The 25,612-nt window shown below is 36.5% G+C and overlaps 1 protein-coding gene across 3 annotated transcripts in view; it reads left to right on the forward strand.

The window, feature by feature from the left end:
* Positions 1 to 25,612, forward strand: part of QSER1 (glutamine and serine rich 1) — an 84,223-nt gene that overhangs the window by 31,687 nt on the left and 26,924 nt on the right. For all 3 annotated transcript variants that reach the window (XM_045484889.1, XM_045484890.1, XM_045484891.1), the window contains exons 2-4: positions 5,071 to 5,183; positions 6,245 to 6,406; positions 9,128 to 12,808. In XM_045484889.1, coding sequence (XP_045340845.1) covers positions 5,071 to 5,183; positions 6,245 to 6,406; positions 9,128 to 12,808 — 3,956 coding nt within the window. The remainder of the gene's footprint in view (positions 1 to 5,070; positions 5,184 to 6,244; positions 6,407 to 9,127; positions 12,809 to 25,612) is intronic.

Raw genomic sequence — 25,612 nt, forward strand, 5'->3', positions numbered from 1 at the left:
TTGACAAGCTGACTCAAAAATTTATATGGGAATACCTGGCATACCCAAAATAGTTGTGAAAAAGAACAAAATTAGAAGATTTGTCCAACCTGAATGAATCATTTACCAGGCTGTGTTTTATTGGCCTAAGAACAGACATATTGATGTAACAGAATAGATAAGAATAGAACCACAAATATATGGCTAGTTTTTTTAAAGAAGAGATGCCAAAGCAATTCAATGGGTAAAGAATAATTTTTTTCAACATATAGTACTGGGATAATTGCATATCCAAATTTTTAAAAAAATGAATCTCAAGCCTTAACCTCACACCATGTACAAAAAATTAACTCCAAATGAATCAGACTTAAATGGAAAAAGTAATACCATAAAACTTCAGAAGGAAACAAACCTTCCTTCAAGAGGAAAAAGGAGAAAATCTTTGAGATAGTGGATTAGGCAAAGATCTCTTAGCAACAATAGCAAAAATACAATTCATAGGGGCATATGGCTGACTCAGTCAGTGGAGCATGTGACTTTTGATCTCAGTGTTGTGAGTTTGAGCCCCACGCTGGGTGTAGAGATTACTTAAAAATAAAATCCAAAAAAATTCATTTAAAAATGGTTCTCTTCTTCTAACTACATTATTATGAGGATGGATGAAAGCCACAGAGTGGGAGAAATTATTTTCAAAACGTATATCTCACCAAGGATTTGATGATATCGGGCAAAAGATTTGAGTAGATATTTTACCAAAGATTTCTGCATGTTAGATGAGCAAATGATGCTAAACATTGTTAGTAGGGAAATGCAAATTAAAATCACAGTGAGGTACTATTGCACACCAATTAGAATGGCTAAACTTTGTTTTTATATTTAAAAAAAAAATTAAGTTTATTTACTTTTGAGCGAGAGAGAGAACAGGGTAGGGGCAGAGAGAGAGGGAGACAGAGGATCCCAAGCAGGCTCCATGCTGTCAGCATAGAGCCTGACGTGGGACTTGAATTCATGAATCACGTGAGCTCATGACCTGAGCTGAAACCAAGAGTCAGACACCTAACTGACTGAGCCACCCAGGCGCCCCTAGAATGGCTAAAATTTTTAAAAAGAAAAGAAGCAACTTACAAATTGGTAATACTTAGTGCCAGTGAGGATGCAGAGCCATAGACCAGACATACAGTACTAGGGATATGAGAAAAAGGATAGCTACTTTGGAAAACAAGCAGTTTCTTTAAAGTTCAACATTACCTTATTACCATACCAGCCATCCCCCTCCTATATGTTTAGTCAAGTGAAATGAAAACTTGTGTTCACACAGAAACATACACAGTTGTATGACAACTTTATTCATAACTGCCAAAAACAGGAAGGAACCCGAAGGTCCTTAAAGTGATAAATGGATTTAAAACAAGCACTAACCTCTGATGCATCCATATAATGGAATGCTGCTCAGCTATAAAATGTAATGAATTACTGGTATAAATAAAAACATGGATGAATCTCAGAGGCATTAAGCTAACTGAAAGTAGCCAGACACAAAAGGCTATACAACATGTTAAATTACTCTATTCATTTGACATTTTGGGCAAGGGAAAACTATAAGAACAGAGAATAGATCCTTGGGAGATGGTGGGAGGATCTAACCATAGTTGGGCATGGGGGAATCTTTTATAATGCTAGGACTGTTCTCTCCCTTAGTTTTTGCAGTATTTACATATTTTTTCAAACTCACTGACCTGTACACTAGAAAGGGTGAATTTTATTGTATGCAAATTATGCCTTAATTTTTTAAGAAATTTAGAAAATGAACCTTTACCCTTACCTTACAAAATTTATCTCAAAATGATTTCATACACCTAAATATAAAAGCTAATACTTAAAAAAAAAAAGCTAACACTTTAAAACTTAAAGAAAATACAGGTGAATATATTAGTGACAGGATACTAAAAGCACTGACTTTATAGAAAAAAATATAAGTCAGGTTGATCAAAAATTAACACCTTGTTAGTCAAACTCAGAAGCAGAGAAAAGGAATGTGGTTGCCAGAGACTAGGGGAAGGGAGAATTGGGGAGTTGTTCAAAGAATATAGAGTTTCAGTTATTCAAGATGAATAAGCTCTAGAGCTCTGCTGTACAACATAGTTAATACTACTGTATTTCACACTTTGCTAAGTGGGTAGACCTGTTGTTACGTGCTTTTACCACAAAACTGATGAAAACCTTTTACTGAAAGACACTAGAGGGCACCTGGGTGGCTCTGTTGGTTGAGCATCTGACTTCAACCCGGGTTGTGATCTCAGCGGTTCAGGAGATCCAGCCCAGCATCAGGCTTACTGCTGTCAGTGCGGAGCCCTCTTCGGATCCTCTGCCCCTGCTCTCTCTGCCCCTCCCCCGCTCATGCACATGCTCGCTCGCTCGCTCTCTCTCTCTCTCAAAAACAAACATTAAAAAAAGAAAGACACTAGAAAGTATAAAGGAGACCATCAGACTGGAAGAAAACATTCACAATACATATATCTGACAAAAAAGGTAGATCCAGAATATAAGAAAAGTGCTAACAACCTGAATTTTTTTAAAGGCAAAAATTCAGAATGAACTTTACAAGAGGAGCTGAAAGAATAGCCTGTTAGCATATAAAAAGATGCTCGTCATCATTTGTTACTAGGAAATGCAAATTATGCTGTGGTGAGATACCACTATACCTACTAGAATGACTAAAATTAAGAAGACTGAAAATATGTGGTGAAAAGGTTGCAAAGTAAAAATGGGCACCTGGGTGGCTCAGTCGGTTGAGCGTCCGGCTTTGGCTCAGGTCATGATCTCACGGTTTGTGAGTTCGAACCCCACGTCAGGCTCTGTGCTGACAGCTCAGAGCCTGGAGCCTGCTTCAGATTCTGTGTCTCTCTCTCTCTCTGCTCCTCCCCTGCTCATGCTCTGTCTCTCTCTCTCTCAAAAATAAACATTAAAAATTAAAAAAAAAAAGTAAAAATGGAAATTTGATATATTACCTTACATGGTAATGTAAAGTAGTACATACCCCTACATTATGACCCTGTAATTCCACTCCTAGCTATTTAACTTAAGAGAAATGAAAACATACGTCCATGAAAGACGTATACAAATGTTGATAGCAGGGGATATAGTCAATAATATTATAATCATGTTATAGGAGATAGGTGGCAACTACATGTATCATGGTTGGCATTCCATAATGTATATAATTGTTGAATCACTATGCTGTACACCTGACACTAATATAATATTATATGTCAACTGTACCTCAATTTTTAAGTCTACAGCGATATATTTAAAGTGTAAGGTGTTTACATTTTTGAAAAATATTATTAAAATATAAGTAAATATCATGTATGTACATGAGAGAAAAAGGGGGGAAGCTGATTTTTATTTTACAGAAGAATACTTTTAAATATTAAAGGAATGATGTAATTAGAAAACTACCATTTCCAATCTCCAAGGTGGTAATTTAATTAAAGATGGATGATGTCTGAAACCTTTGCTTTTGGGAATAAGGTATTTACAAAGTCTTAAGTAACATCTCCCAACTGCATTTCAAAGAAGAAAAAATAACTACATGGAGAGATCTGACATGTACCTTACCCACTTTAAGATTAGTATCACCAACAATGAGACAAACTGACATTATGTGTATCCTCATGAGGCAGTATGAAGTACAAAATATCATTTATGCACTTCTCATGAGGTATCCTTTAGAGTCAGAATTTGGGATAGTCTACATTCAGCTGACTTGTTTTCCTCAACAAGTCTATGTCATGAAATCAAGACAAAAGGGATCTGGGATTAGAGGCAGGGTAGAGGCATTGTTCTAAATTTAAAGAGAAATAGCCAAGTGTAATTCTCCTTTTTTTAAAAAAAAAAGTTTATTTTGAGAGAGAGTGTGCACATACATGTGAGTGTGAGCAGGTGAGGGGAAGAGAGAGAGAAGAATCCCAAGCAGGCTCCGTGCTGTTAGCACAGAGCCTGACATGGGGTTTAACCTTATGAACCATGAGATCATGACCTGAGCCGAAACCAAGAGTCAGAGGCTTAACCCACTAAGCTGCCCAGACACCCCAGCAAGTGTAATTCTTGAATTTTTCATTGGATCCTACATAGAAAAGCTTTAAAATCCCAAACATTTAGGCAACAATTGGGAAATTAGAATATGACCTCTGTATTACATACTGTTATTGACTCAAATTGTTAAGTTTCTTCAAGTCTAATAATAATTATAATGATAATTAGCTGCATAGGAGAATGACCGATTCCTAGGAGATACAGCTGAAGTATTTAAAGATGTAGTGTCCTTATGCAAGTTATTTTCAAGTGGTTTAGTAAAAAAAGAAAGGTTTAGTAAAGAAAAGTGTATATATGTAAAGAAAAGTGTGTGTGTGTGTGTGTGTGTATGTGTATGTAGAGAAAAATAAAACAAAGGTAACAAAATGTTCATGATTATTGAGTCTTAAGCAACAGGTGTATAATATTTTTATTGGACTTTCCATTCTTTTCTGGATTTAAAATATTCAAAATAAATGTCAAGGGGATAAAAAATATCTTGTTCTGAATTACTCTCAAAAGGTACAAGCTTGAAATTGTCTAGGTGAGGTATTTAATTATCAGTTTATTTGAATTATCTGATACTCCATAGAATGGTAGAATTAGAGGGACCTTAGATCATCTTCTCTAATTCTGTATTCATACAGATGAAGAATTCAGTCTGACATTAAGTCTTTTATTCAAATGATACTGTAAGCAGGTGGTAGAGGTTGTATAATGAATTCAGCTGTCCTGTTTTTCAGGCTATTGCTCTTCCCACTGTACCATGTTATTTCTCTCCCAGTAAAAGGAAGTAAAGTTAAATTAAGGAATATACTGTGTATCATTTTTCTTCCTAGTATATCTTCAATATATTTCCCCATTTTGACAGTATTGTCAGACCGTATTTGATCTATTAATCAAATCTATTGAATTTAGTCAGAGACTTTTGCTACTTTTGATAATTGCTCTCCTAGAAATTTTTTGATCATATGGTTTGAGCTGTGTTTTTGGTCACTTATTTTTATTATCCTTTAGTTTAAGCTATGAAGAAGGACATCCCTCACACTCTGAAACAGATCTCCTTCAGAGACAGACTTTTGCAGCCTCCCATCAGCTTCCTGGATATGCTGCCACACCTCAGCCAACTGGTAAAAATGCTCTTTAAAATTAATCTGGCTACGTTTAGTGAATAAGAAGAAAAATCAGTTTTCATATTTTGGGTTATGAATGTGGGCAGAAAATAATGGAGCTGTGGGAAAAGTGAAAATGAAATTAAAAGCTTTGTCTTTTACTGATAGGGAATATCTATATAATTAATTAATTGGGAGATCTTCCCAATTCTTGTAGATTTTTTTTTAACTTTTTTCTACCTTTTTTTTTTTTTTTTTTTTTTTGAGAGACAGAGCACAAGCAGGGGAGGGGCAGAAAGAGGGGAAGACACAGAATCTGAAACAGGCCCCAGGTTCCGAGATGTCAGCACAGAGCCCAATGCAGGGCTATAACTCATGAGCTGTGAGATCATAACCTGAGCTTCTGAAGTTAGATGCTTAACCGACTGAGCCATCCAGGCACCCTGATTTTTGTAGATTTTATATTGTAACCATGCTTCGTCAAATTCACGTGTGTTTGCTATTTCAAAATAAAACAGTTTAGGGTTGTAGAGGTTTTGGCCTTAAATTTCAGGGATTCTTTTTTATTTATTTATTTTAAAACATTTGAGACAGTGCAAGAGTGCACGAGTGGGGGGAGGAGCAGAGAGAGAGGAGAGAGAGAATCCCAAACAGGCTTTGTGCTGTCAGCATGGAGCCCTATGCCAGGCTCAGTCTCATGAGCAAGGTCAAGACCTGAGCCAAAATCAAAGAGTCAGATGCTTAACCGACTGAGCCACCAAAGCACCCCCCTGTTTTTATTTTAAAAAGGACTCTCTGGGGGCACCTGGGTGGCTCAGTCAGTTGAGCATTCAACTCTTGATTTCAGCTCAGGTCATGGTCCCAGAATCATGGGATCAAGCCCTGTGTCAGGTTCCAAGGGCTCCATACTGAGCATGGAGCCTGCTTGGGATTCTCTCTTTCCTCCTACCCCTGCTCCCAGGTGCACTCTCTCTGTCTCTCAAAAAAAATAGGTAAATAAATTAATTAAATATGAACAGAAATATACTTTTGTATTATTAAATATTTTACTTTGTGACATATTTTATCTTCAAACGTAGGTCTTTCTGGAATATTTGATGCTAGTGTGAACAGTGCCAGCACTAACACTAAAGAGTCTTCAGTGATGAATTTTCTCTCTGCTGTTGAATCCCGAACTGCTCAGGCTGCTTCTTCAGGAACTACTCTTTTACCACAATTCAGGGCTCCATCCTGGCAGACAGGTGATTCTTTGTTTTCACAATTTTTTTTTAAGTTTATTTATTTATTTTCAGAGAAAGCATGAGTGGGGGAGGAGCAGAGAGAGACTCCTAAGGAACCATGAGATCATGGCCCAAGCCAGGATCAAGAGTCAGATGCTTAACTAGCTGAGGCATCCGGGCACTCCTGTTTTCAGAACTTATAAGTCCAGAAAAAATACTGATAAAAATTTTTATGGCCTTGTCATTATATAGTGTAGCTGAGAGTAATTACTGGTTTTCTGGTGAAATTTAAAACCTGGAATTTTTCACAATTTTAAGTTGGACGAAACTCAGATTTATCACTTCGGTGAAAACTTAACAGATTGAAGAAGATAGATAATTATTGAAGATAAACCCTAGGTATAAAGTTCCTATCTGGCAGTTTATGTAGCTACTTGTCTACTTAATAAAAGCAAAAATTAAATTTTCTTTTATTTATCCATTTCAGCTTTATTGAAGTATAATTGATACAGAAAATTATAATATGTTTAAAGTGTACGTTGTGGTGATTCACCATACATTGTGAAAGAATTACCCCACAGTTGATTGATTAACACATTTATCACCTCACATATTTATCTTTTTTGGTTTTTGGTGAACGATTAAATTCATTTATCTTAGTGACTTCAGGTTGAGTAGATGATATAGTAAAAAACAATCTTGAGACTGATTTCATCATTAGAGTTTAATGTAAAGTTATCCAGAATTGAACAGATTAAATCACTATTTATTTAAAGTTCTGAATTACTCTCAAAATGTACAAGCTTGAAATTTTCTAGGTAAGTTATTTAAATCAGTTTATTTGAATTATCTGATATTCCATAGAATTAGAGGGGCCTTAGATGATCTTGTCTAGTCCTTTATTCATACAGATGAGGAATTTAGTCTGACATTAATTAAACTGTAGTGGACATTACAAGCTGATATTATATTTTCCCTGTTTATATATACATTCCATTTTTCACTTACTTCTCCCCCAAAATTATGTGTATGTTTTTACTTTTCTCAGGGTGACAGGAAAGTTAGGTGTTTTTTTTTTTAAGGCTTTGTTTTAAATAATAAGAAATGTCATCTTATTATTTGAAGAGATGTTTTATTTTTTAAATGTTTATATTTTTTTGAGGGAGAGTGTGAGCGGGGGAGGGAGGGGGACAGAGGATCCCAAGCAGGCTCTGGGCCGATAGCAGCGAACCTGATGCAGGGCTGGAACTGAGGAACCTGTCATGACCTGAGCCAAAGTCAGATACTCAACCAACTGAGCCACCCAGGTGCCCCAAAGAGATATTTTTAAATAATAGCTATAGGAAATAATACTTTACTATTCTGATATAATTCCATTAATAGAGCTCCTCAATTTAGCAGTTTTTTTTTTCTGCTTCCAAGGAGATAATTAATGTTTTAATGTGAAATAAAGGAGAATATTAAGAAACAAAGTAGCTTCTTCCTTTTTTGCTCCCTGGAATAATTGTACATTACACATAATCAGTTAGGCTTTCTATTCCAGTTTCTATGATTATATTATTTTAAACACAAATACTAAATGTTAATTCTTTTAAGTATAACTAGATTACTTTCTGTCTTTGTAGTAGCAATATTTTTTGACATTTAATGGGAAGAAGTGAGAGAAAAAGGTTTTTGGAAGGGCCAGAGAATCTTTTTTCCCCCTATTTTTCTAAAATAAACAACGAAATTTTAATGGAAGCTCACAAAACACATGGAAACAATAAAAAAGTTATATGAAATGGAAAGTGATACTTCCTAACTACATTCCCACTTTTGTAGAGAAGAGTTAACAGTTCTTTGATATCTTTGTATATCAAAACATCTATATTCACGTACTCAGGGTTTGTAGCAATAGTATTAATAGGATATGCCATAATTATTTGATCATTCCCATGTTGGTATACATACGGGTTGTTTCTACTTCTTACACACAATAACTATAAGAAAGTATCTTGTATAGATATCATTGTGTCCATGTATTGCTATATGATAAATTTCTAGAAGTAGAATTTTTAGATCATAAGAGTATACGTTTTCACTTTACTATATGTGGCTAGAATGGTTTCTTGAAATGTTAATAATCTTATTGATAATACTTTATTAATTTCTGATCAGCCTTGTATAATAAGCACACATCTATTGTCATTGGAAGTTGTTCATAGAAAGCCAAAATTTGGAATCCAAGAGATTTTTAAAATTTATATATTTTGATAAAGGAAATTGCAGGGTTAACCTCACTGTTTATTTTTAGATTTATTTATCATGTTAAATGTAGAGAGTTTAGTTTTCATTTTAATGTTATGAACATTTTAGTTTGTTGCTATTGCATTGAGATTTCAGGATAAATTAATCACTAGAGATTATGTACATTTTTACTGGTTTCTTAATTTTCAAATGGCATTATCTAACTATAAACTCAACTCATTTCTATAACAATTATAGATACAAATTGCTAATACCTTTGTAACTTTGTTTTTGCTTTTAAGAAAGCTAGCTGTCTTGAAATGTAATTTTTTAAATTTACATGTAGAACTAGCTTATCAGGCTTTTCACTCTTACAGAGATTTTTCCCCTGCCCCTTCACCCTTACAGAGATTATAATGGGTTATGGGTACGTAAGTCTCTACTGTAAAAACGTGTGCGTGTGTGTGTGTGTGTGCGCTGTGATTGCATAAAGTTCTTTATGTTTTCTCTTCACAGGTATGCATTCCTCAGCAGCAACTGAGCTGTTTGTTACTGGACCTTTGCCAACCACTGGAACACTTCCACCCTCTGCCCTCTCTGCTTATCAGCATCCCACCACCTTCAGCAATAGAAACTTTGCTACCACCTCACCTTTGGTGCTTCAGGATTCGTCTTTTAACACTACATCAAATGGAATTTTAAATCCTCATGACCCTCTGCTACAAATCAAGACTTCCCAGGGAACTGTTCCAACTGCTTTGGCATTTGAACGCCTGGGCAGTTCTGCGTTAAGTAACAGCATACCACCTCAGTCTTCAACGTATCGCTCAGCGCAAGAGTCTGCACCCCACCTTTTACAACCTCAATTTAGTTTGTTGCCTTCAGCACTTGGGGGAGCCCAGCAAACTCCTCAAGCCTACAGTTCAACTCTCTTTACTAGTTCTACTGCTTCCATTGAAAGAGCTCTTCTTCGAGAATGTAGTGTTATTAAACACCATCAGCGGCCTTCAGGTACCCAGTCTATTCAGGCACAACTGACTGGTTCACAGCATTCCTTACATAGCTATCTGTCAAATGCAAGTGTGGTTAATTTTCAGGAAACAAGTAGGCAGTCATCTTTATCCTGTAGCCCAGTTGGAGATTCTACTCAGGTGAGCAATGGAGGATTACAACAGAAGACCTCCCAGGTGTCAGTGGAACTTGCTCAGTCTTACTCATCTACAATTCCATCTTCAGGGTTTCCTCCATCTGCTACAAAAGTAAAAAGCTGTTCTACAAAACAACCACTAGCATCAACTAAGACCCCCAAACCTCAAAGTGTAATTCCTCCTGTGCAAACATTAAGCTATTCCAAACCTTTACATAACCAGAGTTCTGTAATATCGGGCCAAGCACAAATTTATTCTACAGCGCAGCTACCAAGCCTTTTATCAGTTAGTCAGTCCCAAAATTATGGTTTAGTACAGCCACATAATGTGCCATCTATTGTTCATTCACAGGTTTATAGGTCCAACAAAGTTGAGAAGTTGCCATCCTTATATAAAACATTGACTTTTTCTGGATCATCTCAGACTATAACTTCTGAAAATCAGACACTTAATTATTCTTCTAATCAACAAGAAGTATTATCTTCAGTTACAAATGAGAATTACCCTGCCCAAACAAGAGATCTGTCTTCAGTTAGTCAGTCTCAAAGTTATTCATCTAGTCATTCTCAGGGTTTACCACCAGTTAGCCAGACACAGGTTAGTTATTCATCTCAGTCACAGGTGTTATCAGTTGTTAGTCCTTCAGAAAGCTATGCTTCAGGGCAGTCTCTAACATTAACAGCCCCTTCTCTTTCTTACTCTTCTGCCACTCGGGCTCAGAATTTGCCAGATTCTAGCCCAACCCAGAATTATATTTCCATGCATTCTTCCCAGAATGCTCAGACTCAAGGGTCATCATCTCCCCAGTCCCAAAAGTTTTTGCCTGCTGCCCAGTCATCATCTTTTGCATCCTCTACTCACTGTCAGACATTACAGAATAACATACCTTCCCCTGATCCAAAGTCTTATGCTGAAAGAAAACTTGACTCAACTGTGTATACATCTTCAAAGCAAGAAGAGGATTTTCCAATGCAAGAGTTACAGGTATTGCAGCCACAAGTGTCTCTTGAGTCATCAACCCAAAGGCTGTCAGATGGAGAAATTAATGTTCAAGAATCAGCTTATAAGGTGTCAAAGGCAGATGACAGGTATTCTCAGAGTGTAATTAGAAGTAATTCTCGTCTTGAAGATCAGGTTGTTGGGATTGCTCTACAAGGGTCAAAAAAAGAAGAAAGCATGGTTGGTTCAGTGACACAGCTTACCCAACAAATTGGCCAAGTCAGTGCAGCAACTCTTGATATTAAGAAGGCAACTAATTTAATGCAAACTCCACAAATAAGGTTGAATACTAAAGACCTCAACCCGCAGCATTCTCTTATACATAAGGTACATGAAGCCAAGGTCCAGGAGCAACATGATCAAATAATTAATGCCTCATCTCAGATTCAAATTCCAAATCATGCTTTAGGGCATGGCCATCAGGCATCTCTTCCTAACACACAGGTCCTTTTAGATTCTGCCTGTGATTTACAAATTCTTCAGCAGTCAATACTGCAGGCAGGTTTAGGACAAGTAAAGGCATCTTTACAAGTACAGCGTGTTCAAAGTCCTCAACAAATAGTACATCCTTTCCTTCAAATGGATGGTCATATTATTCAGAGCAATGGTGATCATTCTCAGCAGCAGCTCCATCCTCAAACTTCTGAAATTATGAAAATGGACCTCTCTGAGTCTTCAAAACCATTACAACAACATCTAACAGCTAAGGGCCATTTTAGTGAAACAAGTCAACATGATTCAAAGAATCATTTTGTTTCTCTTGGATCAATGTGTTTCCCAGAAGCAATGCTTCTCAGTGATGAGAGAAATATTTTATCAAATGTAGATGATATCTTAGCAGCTACAGCAGCAGCTTGTGGGGTTACTCCTTCTGATTTTTCCAAGTCAACTTCAAATGAAACCATTCCGGCAGTTGAAGATGGTGATTCTAAATCTCATTTTCAGCAGTCATTAGATGTGGGGCATGTGACTTCAGATTTTAACTCTGTGACAGCCGCAGTAGGAAAGCCACAGAATATAAATGATATTTCCTTAAATGGAAATCAAGTTGCTGTAAACCTGTCACCAGTACCAACCCTCCAGTCAAAAATGACTCTTGATCAACAGCATATTGAAACTGGTCAAAATAAAGCATCTAAAGTAATTTCACCTGTGGTTGGACCAAGTCATGATGTCCAGGAGCAAAGTTCTGGCTCATTCAAGAAACAGTCTGCTACCAATCACGAATCTGAAGAAGATAGCGAAGTTCCTATGGATAGTACATTAAATAATAACAGAAGCCAAGAGTTTGTTTCTAGTAGAAGTATAAGTGGAGAAAGTGCTACATCAGAGAGTGAGCTCACCACTGATGACAGCAGTGTGTCAGTGAACCCAACTAGAAGTACACTTGCACTGTTGGCCATGGCCCAACCTGGGGAGGCCATCGGTGTCAAGATTGAAGAAGAAAATCAAGATTTAATGCATTTTAACCTTCAGAAGAAAAAAACTGGAAAGGGGCAAACAAAAGAGGAAGACAACAGTAATCAGAAACAGCTGAAAAGACCTGCCCAGGGCAAACGCCAGAATCCAAGGGGAACAGATGTGTATCTGCCATATACTCCTCCTTCCTCAGAGAGCTGCCATGATGGTTATCAGCATCAAGAAAAAATGAGACAGAAGATCAAAGAAGTAGAGGAAAAACAGCCAGAAGTCAAAACAGGATTTATTGCCTCTTTCTTAGATTTTCTGAAATCTGGGCCCAAGCAGCAGTTTTCCACTCTTGCTGTACGAATGCCTAACAGGACTAGACGACCAGGGACCCAGACTGTTCGTACATTTTGTCCCCCACCACTTCCAAAGACTTCTTCGACAACACCCACACCTTCCGTGTCTGAAATTGGGGGTAATAGTCCATCAGAAAAAGTTGATAATGAACTTAAAAACTTGGAACATTTATCTTCATTTTCTTCTGATGAAGAAGATCCTGGAGTATGTGGTCATGATATTTATAAAAGCGCCTCTACTACCTTAACTACTTTGGATGCTACTTCTGATAAAAAGAAGAAAGCAGGTAAAGTTTTAAATTTTGGATTCATAATAATGGCTTTCCACTCTTATTTTTATGGTGACAAATTGGGTTTTAAGCTTTCTTAACTTGAAGCAGGTCTGCAAATAAATTTTCAGGACAAAATGCATAGGTAGGTATTTTAGGTACTTTTTTTTTTTAATGCTTCTTCCCTGTAGGAAAGTTTTGGGGTTTAGGTTGAGAACTTCTGTGTTTTCTTGACTTTTTACCACATGATATATAATTTACATAGTGTGTATCCAGGTTCTCTAATCTGAGACATCTTGAGGTGGGTTATGGACATGAGGCATTTGTACCGGGGGCCCTGTTGTAGTAGTAACTGGCATATTTTCTTGGTATGTCAATTTTACATGAAGGCTAACATTTTGCTGTTAAATATTATTATATTACACTATGTGTAGCATGCACATTAAGGTAAAATTAAAAATTTTTTGTGTTGGCTTCAGACTATACCCAAATCTTTGGGTGTGCTTTCACTTTACTCTGTAGTTAAATGAACATTTGGAGGAACTGATTTAAGAAGCTCTGCCTCATGTGAACTATTTTAAGGAAGATGCTAAGGAAAAATATTTATAACATAGTAGCCACCACCTCTGTGCTAGGAACTAGTAGCAGTGTTGTGAGATCTGCATTGTTCTCTCCAATATCAGATGGTATAACCAAGAGTGAATGAATTGTGCAGGTCCATACAACTAGTAAGCGACAGAGCTGGAGTCTGTACTCAGGTTTGTCTGATTGTAGAGCCTCTATTCCTGCCTAGCTCTTTTGTATAAAGTGGTGCTTTGAAAGTTAAACCCTGTTTTGCGATGTACCTTATTAGTTTCTCTCTGGACTTGAGACTACCTTTAACTGCTGAAGTGATCTGAAACAAGCTGTATTCCAAATAATCTGTTAGCATAAACATCTGCTAATTCATTTCTAAAGAATTCACGTTTTGTTATACAGGGAAATCAGTATAATGGAATGTCAATGTTAGAGCCAAAGACATTATGTACGTGGATAATCCTAGTAAGATTTTACACTCCTTTTCCCCCAATTCAGGGTGCTTTGCAATTGTTACTATATTCCCTCTTCCATTTGTAGAACAATGCTTTTATAATTTTTGTTCTAAAATAGGAATCTAGGGACACCTGGGTAGCTCAGTTGCTTAGGCTTCCGACTCTTCATTTCAGCTCAGCTCATGATCCCAAGGTTGTGGGATAGAACCCTGAGTCGGTGCAGAGCCTGCTTGGGATTTTCTTTCTCCCTCTCTCTCAGCCCCATCCCTGCTCGCTCACACTCTCTCTCTCTCTCCCCCCCCCGGCTCTCTCTCTCAAAATAAATAAACTTAAAAAAAAATGAAAGGTCCAGCACTGAGAGGGCCCTTTCATTTAAAAAAGATAAGTAAAAATAAAATATGAATCAAATATGAAAAATGAATATAAATCAAATCTGAAAATGTGAGCCCTGCGCCCAGCATGAGGCTTGCACTCACAACCCTGAGATCCAGACTAGCATGCTCTACAGACTGAGCCATTCAGGTACCCAAAGTCTGACCCTTCTGATTTATTTTTACAGGAGGTGAGTGAGGTATGGGTTGAAGTTAATTTTTTTACATATGGAAGTCCAGCTTTTCCAGCAGCATTTGTTGAAAAGAGTCCTTTCTTCTTCTGTTGCCTTTGCATTTTTTATAAAAAATCAGTTGATCATATTTGTATGAATCTATTTCTGGACTGTCAATTCTGTTACATTGATCTGTGTGTTTATGCTTTTGAAAATAACACAGTCTTAATTGCTGTAGCTTTATAGTAAACCTTGAAAAAAGGCAGTTGCGAATTCAAATTTGTTCTTTTTCAAAATTGTTCTGCCTCTTCTAGTTCCTTTCCTTTTCCATATAAAATTGCAAATCAGCTGTATCTACCAAAAAAAATTCTCACTGGAATTTTGATTTTGATTTCTTTGAATCTATAGCACTTTGAGGAAAACTGAACTATTAACAGTGTACTGAGTGTTAACAATTCATGAACACATTTGATTTTTCACTAGTCTTTTACAGTTTTGGGCGTATAGATCCTGCACATGATCTATATTTAGGGATGTAGAGCCTAAATATTTTTGGTGCTATTTATTGTAAATGATGCTTTTTAAAAATTTCTAATTTTAGTTATTTATTGGTAGATTATGAAAATTGTCATGTATATTATATACATTATATATGTATATATAATATATTTTATATATTATATATGTGTATATAATATACATATATATATATGTTGATCTTAAATCCTACAAATCTACACAACTTATTAATTCTAGGGGTTTGTTGTGTGTTTTTTTTTTTTTATTCTGTAGGATTTTTTATGTAGAAAATTATGTCATCTGCAAATAAGGATAGTTTCATTTTTCTTTTCCAGTCTTTTTTTTTTTTCATTTTTTTTTTTCAACGTTTATTTATTTTTGGGACAGAGAGAGACAGAGCATGAACGGGGGAGGGGCAGAGAGAGAGGGAGACACAGAATCGGAAACAGGCTCCATCCAGGCTCTGAGCCATCAGCCCAGAGCCTGACGCGGGGCTCGAACTCACGGACCGCGAGATCGTGACCTGGCTGAAGTCGGACGCTTAACCGACTGCGCCACCCAGGCGCCCCTCTTTTCCAGTCATAATGCCTTCTTCATTCCTGTCCTAATGTATAGGAATAAACATTCCTATACAGTGTTTAATGAAAGAGTTGAGTGTGGACATTCTGAATACGTTCTTGATCTTTGGAGGAAAAAAAATCAACCTTTTGCCATTAAGTACGATGTTCACTATAGGTTTTTTGTAGATGTCTTATCACATTAAAGAAATTCTTTACATTGCCTAGTTTGGTAACAGTTTTTATAATGAATGGAAGTTGAATTTCGTCAAGTGATTTTTCTTCATCTGTTGAAATGATCATGTAGTTTTCTTATTAAGTCTTTCAATATGGTGAATAACATTGACTGATTTTCAAATATATTCATGGCCTTGCATTCCCAAGATAAACCTCAGCAATTGTGATATATTATCTTTTTTATACATCAGTGGATTCAATTTTCTAATTTTTTTACATCCATGTTTGCAGTGGATATTGGTCTGTAGTTTTCCTTTTGTACTTCCTTTGTTTGGTTTTGGTATCTGGTTGTTGCTGACCTCATAAATGACTTGGTGATTCTTCCCTTCTCTGTTTTCTGCAAGAGGTTGGGTAGTACTATCTCTTCCACAAATGTTTGATTGAATTTGTTAGTGAAACCGTTTGAACCTGGAGTTTTCTTTGTCAGAAACTTTTTTGCTATGAGTTCAGTTTCTTTGATACAGAGCTGTTCACCTTGCCTGTTTCTTCTTGACTGTGCTTTGGTAGTTTGTATCTTTGAAGGAATCATTCCGTTTTAATTGAGATGTCAAATTTATCAGCATAGAGTCGTTGGTAGTATTTCCTCATGTTAGTAATTTGTGTCTTCTCTCTTTTTGTCATGGTCTGAATAGAAGTTTATTAATTTTATTGATTCTTTTTCTCCTTTGTTGGCAGTTTCACTGATTTTTGCTCTTCTCGTCATTTCCTTTTTCCTGCTTGATTTAGGTTTATTATACCCTATTTTTCTAGTTTCTTTTGGTAGAAGCCTAAATTGTTAATTTAAGACCCCTCTTCTTTTCTGCTATACGCATTTAATGTTACAGACCTCTCTCTAAGCCCTGCTTTAGCTATGTCCCACAAATTTTAATTATTTATTTTTTATTTATATATTATTTTTTCAGTTCTTTCTCTCTCAAAAAATAAACATTAAAAAATTTATAAAAACAATATTTCAACTTTTAGTATTTCATTTTTAAATTTATCCCTGCTTTTTCTGTCTGTATCTTTTTGTACTATGCTTCTAGTGTTTGACCTAGTGATTACCATCCACATAGAATTAATATTTTTATGATTCTGGCACACCTGGGTGGCTCAGTTGGTCGAGTATCAGACTCTTGATTTCAGCTCAGGTCATGGTCTCATAGTTGGTGGGTTCAAGCCCCACGTTGGGCCTTGCCCTAACAGCGCAGAGCCTGCTTGGGATTCTCTCTCCTCTCTGCCCCTCCCCAACTTGCACTCTCTCTCTCTCTCTCAAAATAAATAAATAAACATTTTAAAACAATATTTTTATGATTTCAAGTAAAATGTCAAACTCTAACGACCATACAGGTCCCTTTACCCTTGCCCTTATGTTGTACATATTTGGCATATATATTACATCTATCTACATATATTGAAAACTCTAATAGGGGTTTGCTTTCAATAGTCAAATACATTTTAAATAACTTAAGAGGAGGAAGAGAGCCTATTATATTTACTCAGATATTTATAATTTCTGTTGCAGTTCCTTTATTCCTGATGTTCCAGGTTACCCTCTGGTATCATTTGCTTCCCATTAGCCCAAAGATTACTTTTTCTTTTTCTTTGGTTTTCAGCAATGTAATTGTTTATCTGGGTAGGGTTTATCCTCTTTGGAGTTCACTGAGCTTCTTAAATCTGTAAAATGTATGTCTTTTACCAAATTTGAGAGTTTGGGGACATTATTTTTTCTGTACCAATCTCTTTCTCTCCTTACAGGACTCCAGTGACACTTCAGTGACACAAATGTAAAACCTTTTGATATTGTTCCTGACATTCTGTTCATTTTTTTCAATCTTCTTTTCCTCTCTGTTCTAAACATTGTATAATTTCTATTGGCCTATCTTACAGTTCATTGATTTTTCAGCCTTCTCAATTCTGTTATCAATCCCATCCAGTGAATTTTTTATTTCAGATATTTTTTAAATTATAAAATTTGGGGGCGCCTGGGTGGCGCAGTCGGTTAAGCATCCGACTTCAGCCAGATCACGATCTCGCGGTCCGTGAGTTCGAGCCCCGCGTCAGGCTCTGGGCTGATGGCTCAGAGCCTGGAGCCTGTTTCCGATTCTGTGTCTCCCTCTCTCTCTGCCCCTGCCCCGTTCATGCTCTGTCTCTCTCTGTCCCAAAAATAAATAAACGTTGAAAAAAAAAATTTTTTTTTTAAATTATAAATTTGTTTTTGGTTCTTTTTTTTAGTTTCTGTTTCTCTGCTGAGAATTTATATATTTCCATTCATTTTAATGTAATTATTTTTTTTTTAGTTTTTTTTTACTTTGGGAGAGAGAGAAAGAGTGAGTGAGGGAGGAGCAGAAAGAGAGGGAGAGAGAGAATCCCAAGCAGGCATCATGCATGCTCAGTGTGGAGCCCAAATGGGGCTCAGTCTCATGACCTTGGGATCAATCATGACCTGAGCTGAAGTTAAAAGTTGGACACTCAACCAACTGAGCAAGCCACTCAGGCACCCCTTAAAAAAATATTTTTAAATTAACAATGTGTGTTGAATTTTGTCATATGCTTTTTTTCCCACATTAATCTATTATTTCATTTCTTTTTTTTTTAACATTTATTTATTTTTGAGAGAAAGAGACAGAGTGTGAGTGGGAGAGGGGCAGAGAGAGAGAGAGAGGGAGACACAGAATTAGAAGCAGGCTCCAGGCTCTGAGCTGTCCAGCACAGAGTTCAAGCAGGGCTCGAACTCACAAGTGGTGAGATCATGACCTGAGCTGAAGTCAGACACCCAACCAACTGAGGTGCCCTTTTATTTGATTTCTTAATGTTGAACCTTTTTAAGAAAATTCTACCATAAACTCTGCTTGGTCATGCTGAATTATTTTAATCCATTGCAAGATTTAAGTTGCTAGTGTTTTATTTAGGATTTTTACACTTAGATTCATAAGTGAGATTAATGCCTATAGTGTTTTTTTAAAGTTTTTAAAAAAAAATTTTTTTTTTTTTTAATGTTTACTTATCTTTGAGACAGAGACAGACAGACCATGAACAGGGGAGGGTCAGAGACAGAGGGAGACACAGAATCGGAAGCAGGCCCCAGGCTCTGAGCTGTCAGCACAGAGCCCGACGCGGGGCTCGAACCCACGAACCATGAGATCATGACCTGAGCCAAAGTCGGAGGCTCAACCGACTGAGCCACCCAGGCGCCCCTGAAGTTTTTTTTTAAATATTTATTTTATTTTTGAGAGAGAGAGAGAGCATGAGCAGGGGAGGGGCAGAAAGAGGGAGACACAGAACTCCAAGCAGGTTCCAGGCTCTGCGATGTCAGCATAGAGCCCAACGAGGGCCTCAAACTGTGACATGAAACTCACAAACTGTGAGATCATAACCTGAGCTGAAGTTGGATGCTTAATTGACTAAGCCACCCAGGCGCCCCTATGCTTATGGTGTTTTTTGCCTTAATCTTTTTATTGCTGTATTTTTGGTTTTGTGTTTTTGTTTTTTGTCTTAATATTCACTTTTATAGTCAAAAGTTTTTTTTTTTTTTTTTAATTTTTTTAACGTTTATTTATTTTTGAGACAGAGAGAGAGCATGAACAGGGGAGGGTCAGAGGAGAAAGAGGGAGACACAGAATCTGAAACAGGCTCCAGGCCCTGAGCTGTCAGCACAGAGCCCGACGCGGGGCTCGAACCCACAGACTGTGAGATCATGACCTGAGCCGAAGTCAGACACTCAACCGACTGAGCCACCCAGGCGCCCCGAATTAGGAGAGTTTTTATATTTGTCTAAGCTTTGAAAAAATTTACCTACCACATATAATAGGGATTTGGTAGAACTTTCTAAGAATATATCTGGGACTTTCCAGTTTTTTTCCTGAGGTAGTTTAATCTATCAAGATCAATTTTTTTAAAGGTATGGTATTTTCTAGTAAAATCATCCCTTTCATTTAGATTTTTTAATCTGTTATGAAGTTGCACATAGCATTTAATCCCCTCTGTTTCTATACATATGGTCTCTTTCTTGCTCCAATGTGTTTGAATCTTTTTCCTTATCATTCTGTGAAGTTTACCTATTTAATAGTTCTTTTCAATGAACCAGTGTACTTTTTATTTATTCCTGCTTTCATTTTCTTACTCACTTTTTCTTTACTCAGTTCTATTTCTCTGTCTTCCCTGGGTTCAATTTAATATTCTGTCTCTGGCTTCTTGAGTTTAATAGTTTATTTTTATATGTATATCCTTGCTTTTTAATGAATGGCATTAAAGTGTAAGATTTCTTCATTGCAACACACTCCGGCTCTATCTATGCCTTTGGTTTCAATTTGTAATACTCTGACTCCTTTCTAAATGCTTTGTCATTTCAGTTTTTTTTTTTTTTAATTTTTTTTTTTTTCAACGTTTATTTATTTTTGGGACAGAGAGAGACAGAGCATGAACGGGGGAGGGGCAGAGAGAGAGGGAGACACAGAATCGGAAACAGGCTCCATCCAGGCTCTGAGCCATCAGCCCAGAGCCTGACGCGGGGCTCGAACTCACGGACCGCGAGATCGTGACCTGGCTGAAGTCGGACGCTTAACCGACTGCGCCACCCAGGCGCCCCTCAGTTTTAATTTCCTTTTTAACCTAAGAGTTATTAAGAATTGTGTGTTTTTGCCTATTTCCTAATAGGTTTCTATTTTTGTTGTTGTTGGTACTCATTTATTACTAATTTATGGCCCTACTGTATTTTGGTCAAAGGAGTGCTTCAATAATGCCTGCTTTTGGATATTTATGAAAAGTTTGCTAGTGGCTTGGTAAATGATCATTTTTTATAAATAATTCATGAATACTATGTGCTATAGATTATATTTGGTAATGCTGTTCAAATCCTTTCTATCTCCTTTTTTGCTTAATGTAATACATGACATTAGGTTATATAAGAAAATTTATGTTTGTTGGACCTAAATGACAGGTCTAGAATTTGCCTTGAACTATCCCAGCAAATATAAAAGGGGTGATGGAAATATGAAAGAAGTATACCAAATTGTTCGTAGTAGTTACTATAACTGGGTTATGGTATTTGAGGGTTTGTATTTTCTACTTTTATGTATGTTTGAAATTCTGAATAATAAACAGTTTTTAAATCCTCCCTATCCTTATTTGTTTTTAGATTGCTTGATCTGTTGATTCCTGAAAAAGGTGTGTTAAAGTTTCCAACTATGTTTGATTGTTTCTCTAATACTGTTTACTTGATATGTTTCAAACCCATGTGATCGGATACATAAAATTGTACTAAGTTAAATTTCCTTTTCATAAAATCTTTTTCCCTTTTAATTTCTCATTTCTGTTTTTAATATTGCCATACTAATTTTATTGTTACTGTTTTGGTATATTTTTCCATATCTGTTTTCTTTCAAAATATTTTCTCTTGTGAAATATAACTCACATATGGAAATAAATATAAGACATGTAAGATAACACACATACAATTTCTATAAATTTGAAAATGCAGACATTACTTAAGCCATATTCCCTGACTATAATGCAATAATTTTATAAATAATAGTTGAAAGGAAAAAAAGAAAAGGACAAAGAAATAAAAAGTTTATTTTTAAAACTTCTAAATAACTTCTCCTAAATAACTCATGGCTTTAAAAAGAAACCAAAACTGAAATGATTAACCACTTACAAAGGACAGTGGAGCATTACATTTCAAAACCAATGAGATGTGCCAAAAGTGTGGAGCAAAGAATAAAATTTAGTGGTGTTAAATGCTACTCATTAGAGAACAAGAAAGTACAAAATTTGAATATTATATTAATTTTTTTAATGATTAGTATTTTGAGAGAGAGACAGAGACAGAGTGCAAGTTGGGGAGGGGCAGAGAGAGAGGGAGACACAGAATCTGAAGCAGGCTTCAGGCTCCAATCTGTCAGCACAGGACCTGATGCAGGGCTCAAACCCACAAACTGTGAGATCATGACCGGAGCCAAAGTCAGACGCTCAACCAGGTGCCCCCAAATTGAATATTATACATTAAACTCAACTCATAACCTCTAGAACTAACCACTATCTTAGTTGGGGGTGGTAATCACTTCCTTGCTTTTCTTTTGTAATTTTATCACCTGTGTATGCATCCCTAAATACTATACCTTTGTTTTTTTAAGTATATTTGACATACAATGTTATATTAGTTTCCAATGCATAGCTTATTGATTCAACAATTTCATTCATTTCTCAATCTGTCACCATGCAACATTAATACAGTATTATTGACTGTATTCCTTCTGTTATTTTCATCTCCATTACTTATTTTATAACTGGAAGTATGTACCTCTTAATCCCTTTTATGTATATTATACTATACTACACCTGAACACTCTTCTTAGCTTTGGTTTGTTTTAAAGCTTCATAAAAAGAGCATCATAGAGTATTTATATATAGATGTTTCCCTTTACTAATTTGAAAGTTATACATTCTTTTATTTTTATTAAAAAATTTTTTTTAATTACTCAGCAATCAAAAAGAATGAAATCTTGTCATTCGCAACTATGTGGATGGAACTAGAGGGTACTATGCTAAGCGAAATTAGTCAGAGAAAGACAAATATCATATGACTTCATTTGTATGAGTACTGTAAGATGCAAAACAGATGAACATAAGGGAAGGGAAGCAAAAATAATACAAAAACAGGGAGGGGGACAAAAACATAAGATACTCTTAAATATGGAGAACAAACAGAGGGTTACTGGAGGTGTTGTGGGAGGGGGGATGGGCTAAATGGGTAAGGGGCATTAAGAAATCTATACTCCTGAAGTCACTGTTGCACTATATGCTAACTAACTTAGATGTAAATTTTTTAAAAAATTAAATAAAAATTAAAAGGAAAAAAACTCACAGTGAAAAGGAAAATGTATTTGATGACATGAGAATTTTAAAAGTCTGGATGCAAAAGCTCCATTGATAAAATAAAAATAATTATACATTGGGAAATAATAAAATAGAGAAATAAAAAAATTTTTTTTAATATTTATTTTTTGAGAGAGAGAGACACACAAAGTGTGAGCAGGGGTGGAACAAAGGGAGACACAGACTCTGAAACAGGCTCCAGGCTCAGACCTGTCAGCACAGAGCCCAACTTGGGGCTTGAACTCATGAAACTCGAGGTCATGACCTGAGCTGAATTCGACCACTTAACTGACTGAGCCACCCAGGTGCCCCAGTTATACATTCTTTTAAAAGAAATATTTGCTTAGTTTTTTACTATGGACATTTTCTTTTTTTGTTTATTTTTTTATATGTTTATTTTGAGAAAGAGGGAGAGAGAGCACACGGGCAGGGTGGAGGGGGAGTGGCAGACAGAGAGGGGAGAGAGAGAGGATCCCAAGCAAGCTCTGCACTGTCATTGCAGAGCCCGACATAGGGCTTAATCTTGTGAACTGTGAGATCGTGACCTGAACCGAAATCAAGAGTCAGACACTTAACTAACTGAGCCACCCAGACACCCCTAAAATTTATTTATTTTAAGAGAGAGCACATGTGTATGCACGAGTAGGAGAGGGGCAGAGAGAGAGAAAGGGAAAGAGAGGATCCCAAGGAGGCTCCATGCTGTCAGTGCAGATCCCGAAGCGGGGCTCAATCCCATCAACCATGAGATCATGACCTGAGCCAAAATCAAGAGTCAGATGCTCAACCCACCGAGCCAATCAGGTGCCCATGGGCATTTTCAAATATAAACAAAGATTGATATAATTAAACCAATGTATGTATCACTCAGTTTTTTTTTTTTTTATTTTTTTCAGTGTTTATTTTTTTGAGGGAGTGTATATGCACATGTGCAAGGGAGGGGCAGAGAGAGGGGGGTATAGATGATCAGAAGTGGGCTTTGTGCTGACAGCAGCGGGTCCAGTGGGGGGCTTGAACTCACAAACAATGAGATCATGACCTGAGCCAAAGTCGGACACTTAACCAACTGAGCCAGCCAGTGATAGGTACCCCTATCACTTAGTTTTAATAATCATTGATACGTGGTCAGTCTCGTCTCATTCCTGTATTCCCAACCCCTCATTATTTTGATGAAATATTTCTGTTCTTTTCCTGGTTGTAGTAGGAATTACAGTATGTATTTTCTGCTTCTCAAAATCTGTTAATATCTTTCTCTCCTCCTGGATAATAGTAGACTTTTGAACACTAGAACTCTTTGAACAATGTGTATAGTTTTCAGAAGGGAAGCTTTATATTTTTCTGAAATTTATTCCCAAATATTTTTTTCTTTTTGATGCTATTATAAGTGGAATTGTTTTCCTGAATTCCCTTTTTTTAACGTTTATTTATTTATTTATTTATTTATTTATTTATTTATTTTGAGAGAAAGAGTGTGCTCATGTGAACAGTGGGAAGGCAGAGAGAAAGAGAGCGAGAGAGAATCCCAAGCAGGTTCCATGCTGTCAGCTCAGAGCCCCATACAGAGCTCCATCTCACAAACCGTGAGGTCATGACTTGAGCCAAAATCAAGAGTGGGACACTTAACCAACTGTGCCACCCTGGCACCCCCCTGAATTCATTTTTGGATTGTTCGTTGCGAGTATATAGAAATACATTTGGGGCCGCCTGGCTGGCTCAGTTGGTACAGTATGTGACTCTTGATCTTGAGGTTGTGAGTTCATGGCCCACGTTGGGTGTAGAGCTTACTTTAAAAAAATACTATTGATTTTTATATATTGATTTTATACTCTGAAAACTTGCTGAACTTACTTATTAAATAGTTTTTTTAGGAGATTCCTTTGGATTTTCTATATACAAGATCATGTCATCTGCAAATAGAGATTATTTATTTCTTCAGACATCTTTCTTGGGGGAAAGCATCTATCTAGTTTTTTACCATTAAGTCTGATGTCAGCTTTTGGGTTTTTGTAGATGCCCTTTATCAGGTTGAAGTTCCCTCCTATGTTCAGCTTGTTGAGTATTTTTATCACAGAAGTGTTTAAATTCATGGTGCTGAATTTTGTCCAATGCTTTTTCTGCATCTAATGAGATGATCCTTTGGTTTTGTCCTTTGTTATGTTAATATGATGACTGATTGATCTTTAGATGTTAAAACCCATTTGGTCATGATGTATAATTCTTTTTATATGTTGGTTGATTTCCTCATGTTGAAGATTTTTGTGTATATATTCATGAGGGATGCTGATCCTATGGTTTTTTGTGTGTGATGTTTTGTCTGGTTTAGGTATTGGAATAATACTGGCTCTATAGAATGAAGCGGGACATGTTTCCTTCTATTTTTTTGGCTTATGATGGATTGATATTAATTCTTACTTAACTTAAAATTGGTAGAATCTATTTGTGAACCCATTTGGGCCTGTGCTTATCTTTGTGGGATGCTTTTTAACATTTTTTATTCTCCCTACTTGTTGGTCTGTTCATATATTGTATTCTCGAGTCCTTTTTAATTTTCATTTTTCTAGGAATTTCATCTTATTTGTTAGCATACAATTTTTCATGTTATTATTTTATAATCCTTTTTATTTCTGTAGTTCTTAGAGCTTTTTCAAAGTATTTTGGGGTGTTGTTTTCCCTTCCCATATCCAATTTGCTTTTCTTCTTCTAGGAATTCTTCACAGCTTTGGTCAGCTGACCCTTCTTATCTTGCATCCCTTTTGTGTCTCAGTTCTTCTAAAAATTTTTTTAATGTTTATTTATTTTAGAGAGAGAAAGACAGAGAATGAACAGGGGAGGGGCAGATAGCGGGCAACACAGAATCCAAAGCACGCTCCAGGCTCTGAGCTGTCAGCACAGAGCCCAGTGCAGGGCTTGAACCCACAAACTACAAGATCATGACCTGAGCCAAAGTTGGACCCTTAACCGACTGAGCCACCCAGGCACCCCTCTGTTCTCAAAATAGCTTTGTGCTACTTAATGGACTCAGGGGTAAGAGTAGGTTGATGGAGGCCCTCAGTCTGATTGTCATCCAGATGTAATTCTATCA

Source organism: Leopardus geoffroyi, chromosome D1, assembly GCF_018350155.1.
Source record: "Leopardus geoffroyi isolate Oge1 chromosome D1, O.geoffroyi_Oge1_pat1.0, whole genome shotgun sequence".
Classification (NCBI taxonomy): domain Eukaryota; kingdom Metazoa; phylum Chordata; class Mammalia; order Carnivora; family Felidae; genus Leopardus; species Leopardus geoffroyi.